At 41.5% G+C, this 7,795-nt stretch overlaps 1 protein-coding gene across 2 annotated transcripts; it reads right to left on the bottom strand.

Moving 5' to 3' along the window:
- Positions 1-1,680: 1,680 nt before the first annotated feature.
- On the bottom strand, positions 1,681-6,219 carry zgc:114130 (uncharacterized protein LOC570332 homolog). Of its 2 annotated transcripts, none has more exons than XM_034865828.1 (2): positions 5,316-5,517; positions 1,681-4,801 (listed from the first exon to the last, which is right to left on the bottom strand). In XM_034865828.1, the coding sequence occupies exons 1-2, from the start codon at positions 5,319-5,321 to the stop codon at positions 3,557-3,559; spliced, it is 1,251 nt and encodes a 416-aa protein (XP_034721719.1). In that variant the 5' UTR covers positions 5,322-5,517; the 3' UTR covers positions 1,681-3,556. The 2 variants fall into 2 exon arrangements, with proteins under 2 accessions (XP_034721719.1, XP_034721715.1); XM_034865824.1 differs by lacking the exon at positions 5,316-5,517 and adding an exon at positions 5,872-6,219 and having other exon boundaries at positions 1,693-4,801.
- Positions 6,220-7,795: the final 1,576 nt, after the last annotated feature.

Below are 7,795 nucleotides of genomic sequence, written 5' to 3'. Positions count from 1 at the left end.
CATTACTGAAGAAAAGGAGAGGAACAAAGTGAGGGAGGAAGGATGGAATCAGTGGAGGCAGTGAGGGAGAAGGGACATGGGAGCCCCGGATTGGCCAAATTAAACACCGAACAAAAGACTTCTCCACATGAAATCTCAATTGCATGACTACACACACATCCACACAGTGTCTTGCCAACCTGCACCAGACCGTTTAAGGCAGAAACATCTTGTTTGTTTAAATCAGTTTGTGCAAACTTAAAATATGAACTCCTTTTTGCTATGGTTTTGTTTTTTTAGAATGTGAGATCAATATATACTGTATCTCTCAACCATCAATACCTCACTATAGTCAGCTATGGTCATTTCAGGAGACACTGTTTGCATTCTTTTAAAAATGTATACATTTTACTCCTTTTATTTATTGGAATCAGAAAAAAAAAGATACTTGAATTGAATCAATCAACAACACTGGTTCTGAAAGCATCTTTAAGCTGAGGCTGCACAACAGATTCGATTTGTGATTCATTGCCTGCTCCCTTGCAGTTTCACCTGGAAACATGGAGGACCGGTTGTGTTCCACTCTTGTAGTGGAACTTTTGGATGAAAATAGAGATTTCTAGTCTCCGATTACCTGTGCTAGCCATTTGAATGATTTGAACGACAAACTAATCCAAAGTAATATTAAAGGTGCACATGGTATTTTTCCACGGCATAAAGCTTTATTCTTTAATGACCTGTCCGATTGTGTGATTAAATATAAAAACAATAGTCAGGTAAACTAAATAACCAATGTTCATTTATGGATTGATACATCTAATAAAACTAGAAACCCTCAAAATAAATTATTGTCCTTGCTGTTCAGGAAAACATCAAGGTCTTTTTTATTTTGTTGTCTTTATACGGTCTTTTTTATCTATTTTTTTTTCTTGCTAAAACTGCTGCTGGAATTTTCAATTTCCTCATGGGAGTCTTCCCAAAAGGATCAATAAAGAGAAGTCTAAGTCTATGAGAGATCAACTTCAGAGTGAAGCCAATTCTTTTACTTTTGACCTTGTGTTTCTACACAGTTAACCTCAACAGTACAGTGGCACAGAGGAGAATGATTGTAATCTACAATGAAAACCGTAAATGTCAGTTTGCTGGTTTCCTGCTTGCTTTCTTCCTTCCTGCACCTTGAATCTAAAATGTCACACATGTGTAAACAATGTTGCAAAGTTACTACAGCCAGCATAGTGCGTACAACTAGAAGTCTCGTAACTCCTGCACTGTAGCATCAGCACCTCAATGCAAGGTTTCAGAGCGGATGTGCCCAACAAGCCTGTATAGGTTTTACCTGTAGAGGATCATATGTGAAAGACTAACATAACCTAATAACCCCATACCATAACATAAAAAGAAGACATATTTAACTATCTAATTCTAAATTAGAGTCTGTTAAAGGGCTTTTTGTTATATCTTATTTCCTAAAATAGATCTGTTCAGAGTACATTAATGTTTTCCTTTTAATTGCATTATCTGTAAGCTATAAATATGATTTGTATTTTCAAATGTTCTGTGTGTATGGTGTGCAATGTGATGTCATAAAGTGTATTGTAGGATCCTAGGAAGAACAGCTTTTAGCTTATGCTGAGGCTAACGGGGATCCATCAAAACAAATAAAACCCTGAGAAGGTAAATAAGCTAAACAGTCAGTCAGTTAAAAAAAACAAAAAAATCAAAAACTTTATTTCCAGTACAAAAAAGAAACCAAATATATTAAACTTGATACAAGCATTACCAAGTCAAAGTCCTCTATAAATACGTTAAAATAAATTAAAGAAATTAATTTACTAAAGATTATCACCTTTAACACTAAACAGGCCTTAAACATGTTGATGAAAAGGTAATTTTAAATAGACTAGTAACAGCACAGTGTCTGTTCTTCTAACTAACTATGTCAGAAACACACAAAACAGCCAAGTAACATTTCTTTAACATACATACCTTAACCCTACAATATGCTGGATCTCGCTCAGTAAGGCAACAGATCTGGGTGCACAGTTCACACGCATGAGACCAGGAACGCTACACATTCATAACAGTACAAAGCCATAACAGGAAGAATTAATACTGATGGAGAGATCAAAAATGGTTGGGTGAGTCACAAAAACAAGCATATTCATCAAAAATGTAACATCAGTGCTGCCTTTGGACAAGGGAGGAGAAAAAAAAAAAAACACTTCTGGGAATGTCTGTGTTCAAGATAATCTAAAATACACATTAGCACCACAAAGTATTTTAAGATAAATGCCAGAGGTAAAACAGGACTTGACTGAAACATTCACGACTCGATTAAACTTTCCTTTTACACCAAGTGCCTTGCAACTCAAACCAAGTTCAGATCAGATCTTGATGGATTTTCTGCATTGCCAATTGTGCTGACACACTTCACATATTAAAGCCTAGACAATTACCATGTCCTGCTTTTCCAGTTGGCAAGTAATACAGTTAACAATATGCCATGACCATATGATTTGAGAAAGTTTGATTAAAAGGAAAAGTATGATAAGGCCACTGGCCTTTCTGTTAAGTCCTCCTTCCTCCTCCTGTAAGGCCGGTTCAATTTGGTCATTAGGCGTTTTATTGGTGGCGGTTTGTCAATAATGCATGAGGGACAGAAGAACACTTTTAGTCATCTTAACAAAAGAGACCTGAACTCACCAACATTAGCTTACTCGACTAAATAAAAAGACTTGCACCCCTCCACACATCTCTCCTAACAAACCCACAAATACTGTTTCAACACATGACTTGGTAAATAATGCAACAGGCACTTCGGTTGTTTAAAAACGTAACATTCAGGTTCGAGCCCAGTGATCTAAACATAACCTCTGACTGTGGAGTTAAGAGGAAAAAACAGTTTCACCAGCTTATAAAACACAATACTGTGTACAGTTAATTGAAAAAAAAAAAAAAATCAACAATTTCTAAACATTGTGTGTTTGTACCAGCATAATCAAAACGTTTGAGCTACAAAGAGGTCTTTGGCTTTGTCACATTCTTAAGATCTTGGTAAAGTGTATAAATATAAATGCCGTGGTTGGACTCAGCATGAAACACTGAGGCCATCACACTGTGATTGATATATCTTCGTTGTAATTTTCCATCTCAACGTACTATTTTGGTAAAACATCAATTAATTTAGCGCCATTTACCTTCGATCCTAATATGTACTGTTTTAGTGGCAACACACGTTTCAGTTACAGCATCACTGTGGCTTCCCTTACGCATAGGACAGTGACATTTTAACCACGTAAATCTAATAGGCAAATCTCTCTGTGCGTTCTACGTCGGTCAACAAGTCTCTTTCCTTTGATGCCACACAGGTGCGAAGAACGTCTGAGCTGTCCGTCCAGTGGCTGTGTGTGAGGATATGTGTGCATTTATAGGGCTCTAGTGTGTAAGCACTGCGTGTGCTAAATTGTGGATGTGTGTGTACTGCATATATTGTGTTTCAGAGTATCTTGGGTCTGTATGTTTGTGTCTGAATGTATGCAAATATGTACGTACGTATGTGTCCACGGCACACTGCAGCCTAAATGCAGAACCCAGTAGCATCTTCTGGAACAGAGAGCTGACTGAATACCGCCAGGCGTTTGCCATTGACTTCATTACTGCCACCGCAGGATTCAGAGCCACTGAGCGAGCTAGCAGAACTGCTTCCATCCTGGTCCTGGTCGGACAGAGAGGTGTAGGACAGGGATCGGGCACCAAGTGGCCCGGAAAAGGCCACATTAGCACTGGGACTCTGCCTCAGGGAAGGGGAGGCAGTCGGAGACAGCCCACATGGGTAACAGCCAGAGTCTGGGGAAGGCAGGAATGGAGACCGGGGATCCAATGCGGTGGCCTGGCCCATGGGGGGCTGGAACTGGTGGGCAGGGGACGCCTCAAAGGCAGAGTCCATCTCCAGGAAGGCATGAGAAAGGAGGTCAGTAATGTCAGTGCAGGAAGGAGGAGATGCCGATGGAGAGCAGGTGAAAGAAGCAGCGGCAGGAGGAGGGTAAGCATTACGGGCAGGCTGGAGGGCTTGCTGCGGAGCAGAGGGAAACCCAGCAAAGCTGAAGCTCTGTCGGACAAGAGGAGGTCTGTGCAAGCGGAAGGAGGAAGGTGGCTGCTGGGGAATGCTTGAGGAAGAGGATGATGAGGAGGAGCGAGAGAAGGAGTGTTTCTTCTCTTCTTCATTGTTGTGGACAAAGTGGCAGCGCATGCCGTAGGGGCAGAAGCCGATGGTGTGAAACGTACGACACGGCTCAGTTTTGTATTTTGGATGTCTGTTAAGATCACGCAGCTCATCTAGCCCGTGAGCAAACTGGCACTTTCCGCCATACTTGCACAGGCCACTCTCATTGAAGGATCGACAGAGCTCAGTCTTATAGCGAGAAGAGGAAAGGGATGAGGTGGAAGAGGAGGAGCTGGTGTTCAGTGCAGTGTGACTGATGTCACTTTGGGATTGCGTAATGTCAGTCCCGGGCCAGTCAAGACTCGTTGCTGTGGTGCTGCTCGTCTCTACCATGCTGATGGAGCGCTGGGCAAGGAAGCCAGACTTTCCCCACTGGGTGGAATTGGCGAGCTGGGAGGGCAGAGGGCTTTGTGACTGCTGCCCCCACTGGCTGGAGGTCAGAAATACACTCTCTGAAGGATCAGTGGGAAGGCACGGGAGAGACGAGAGGGAAAACGATATGTTGCTCCGTGGCTGACCAATGCACCCCGGTGTTGTCATTGCCAGACTGAGGGGTGGTAGTGGTCCGTTTTGCTCCCTCAAGTCAAGATTCAGTAACTGCTGTAAAAAAGAACAGATAACACAATATTAGCAAATATTTAACAATTATTATTGAGCGATTGGTTGAAAACAATTCCTGTGGCATCTCTCTTTGTTCATTAAGGGTTTCTATTCAGTGACATCTGTTGACGTTGTTCTTAGTAACTACGGAACAAGTAATGAACATTTGTACTGCTGATTAACCATTACAAGGATGTGATCATTTTCAGTTTCTCTGCTAAACACTGCAGAAGTAACATCATGAACTTCTAAGGTTACAGTTGTTGTTTTTTGTCATGCAATGCAGACACTACAAAGTTAGGTACAGGTACTTCAGTCAGAAATATGTCTATTGTGTTTCTTTTTAAATCCACACTAACATGACCAAAAAGGTTTCCCTGGCATCCTGCACACATTCGGTTGTGATGACACTAAGCAAGGACGGGATGACGTATGAAGTACCGTTACAGTAAATCCCTTGTATTTCTAGCACAACTATATAGTTTTAGGTAGTTTCCAAAATGCTTAGACTTACTAGCATCCTAGGATTACCCCTCCATGCTAGGAACGCAGCCAGACAACTTAAACTGACGACTTTCGGTTGTTTCGAGCACAAGTTAGACCTATATTTAAGTTGTTAACGTTAGGTTGTCTACGGCGATGTTTTGATTTAACTTGTTGGCGTGGTCTACAGTTACTGAGTTTACAAGTTGTACGTTAACATGTCTGTCACCAGTGGTAATAAAACCTAGCAAGATCAACCACGTTGACGTTAGTTTGCTAACTTAGTGACGTTAGACGGTTTAATGGGCCCGTGTTATCAACTTCAACAACGCTCCCACTTTGTGACAATTTTAAGTCCAGGCTTAATTTAAACAGAATATAAAACAGTCAAGAGCCCGATACAACCGCGGGTAGTCAATGCACGGTAAATACAGGACAACAACAGTAGACCATCCACTAAACAACAATTGAAAAGAGCAAACGGCGTAAAGTTAGCAGTGTAGCTAGCTAGCTAACATTAACCCCCCTTCCCCCCATGACCTAGCCAACTTTTGCTCCGCGCAACTTTCTTTGCGCTTTTCGTTTACCTTGCACATCATCTCTTCCAGGTCAGCAAACTGGTTGAGGGGGAAAGATGGCATTTTGCTTCAAAGGTTATCGTCCGATCTTGCCCCCGCACTGATAGACGTGGGCAACTCGCTGGCATGAGTTGGTCAGAAGTTTCCAGTTGTGTGTATGCAGTGCAAAACAAGCCCAAGACCCAGACCACGTGTGGATTTAAAACCTAACACTGCTGTTAGCCACTCCCACGCCTCTGTGAGTCTGCCCAACGTTGTTTTCACCAGAACCAACAGTCCCTGAACTGTATGTGGGCACCCAGCTCGGTGAAAAGTAGTTTTATCTAACCTTTTTTGAATTCCTTTTGAATATGAAGAAGAGCCATGTTTTCATTGTAGAAACACCCTGGTAGACTAACATTGTCTTTAGAGTTGTGCTATAAAGTTAGCATCACGATTACAGTGCAACAAGTAGCTAGGTGTTATCTAATTTTATAATACTTGGAGGCCCTTTTTTTAAATACACTCTCCAAACTTCTACATCTTAATGTTTGAAGTACTGTGTTCTCAGCAGCTACACAATCAGTGAATAATGCATTAATTAATTAATTTAGCTACAAAACATTGGCCAACAAATAGCAATGCTCTATGTCACACATCTGTACACAGGAATATAGTAGCCTACTGGGTATTAATTTTTGTTGTTGTTGAGCTTGCTGAAAAATACTGACCATAAAATCAGTTTGCATGAAGTTAATATGTAGCTGCATAACTTTGTCATCCAGTCTGAGACAATTTAACTCTGCTTTGCACTAGCACTTTGCCTATAAGTGCAGGCAGTGTCACCACCAGCAGTGTTGTCTTGTCTTGATATCAACCTGGATATTGAAATAGTTAGGCCTATTGCAATGTGAACTTTTAGTCATAATCCTGATACTTTATGATAATGTCTGCTTGCTGATAGCAGAATAGGTTTTTCCCCAAATTATTTTAAGCCAGATATTGAGTCTTTATCAGAGGACCCAGGATGTGCCACTGGGAGTAGCTAAAACAAACAAAAAAGTCATGAATCAAAGGGAGCCACAATAAATAAAAAGCAGTCAAACACCAGGTAAGAAACAGCCACCGCAAGGACAAAAAAAGCCACACATGCAGCAAACAGAAAGACTGAACACATGAGTAGAAAAGACAGGGGACAGCCTAGCTCCATGAGACAGACAAGGAGGAGTGAAGTCTTTGATTTCAAAGGTAGGCTAAAGGTGGATGTGTGAAAAATTCCACTGCCATGAGGATATCTGACAGTCCTATTCAAACACACACACACACACACACACACACACACACACACACACACACACACACACACACACACACACAGGTCTGCCAGAAGTGAAGTTGTCCCACCTCTTGGATTGTAACGATTGCAACATGCCCAGTAGCCTGACAAGTTGGCAGACATTTGGCTGCAACTACAGGGGAAAGAAACAGCTTTCAGTTTGTTCTGTACGGTTCAGTGTTTCCTAGGGGTTTGACTATCACTGGAGCATATACTTAAACTGAGTGTAAGCACGCATGGTTAGAATTAAAGCACTATCTTAAATAATAAATAAAAGGTGTATATAAATTTGAATTGTTCCCCCTCCCCCCACTACAAGAACAAAATATGAAAGTTCTTGAGACCACAGCTTAAAACTCTGAGCCCCTTTAAAAAGATGAGTTCAGCTGAGAACAAAGCCTGCCAAAAAGCTTTGTTTCGGTCCAGCCAAGTGGTCCCCATTAAGTGTGTGTTTGTGTGTGTGTTTACACGCTTGTGTGTGCTTGACAGAAGGTTTCCACCCCACCACACTCATCCCCGAAGTACTCTGATGATGTAATAGTGTAGTTCCACTCTATACCATAGACAGTATAAGAAATGGACAACGTGACGCCGTGTTGTCAATAGAGACCAGTGAAG

Source organism: Etheostoma cragini, chromosome 3 (assembly GCF_013103735.1).
Source record: "Etheostoma cragini isolate CJK2018 chromosome 3, CSU_Ecrag_1.0, whole genome shotgun sequence".
NCBI lineage: Eukaryota > Metazoa > Chordata > Actinopteri > Perciformes > Percidae > Etheostoma > Etheostoma cragini.
This window is presented reverse-complemented; position numbering and strand designations above follow the sequence as displayed.

Coding starts and splice junctions, on each gene's coding strand:
- zgc:114130 (XM_034865824.1), bottom strand. CDS start 5,925: ATGCCATCTTTCCCCCTCAACCAGTTTGCTGACCTGGAAGAGATGATG. Junction 4,802..5,871: donor TGGAAGAGATGATGTGCAAG/GTAAACGAAAAG, acceptor TCTTTTTTACAG/CAGTTACTGAATCTTGACTT.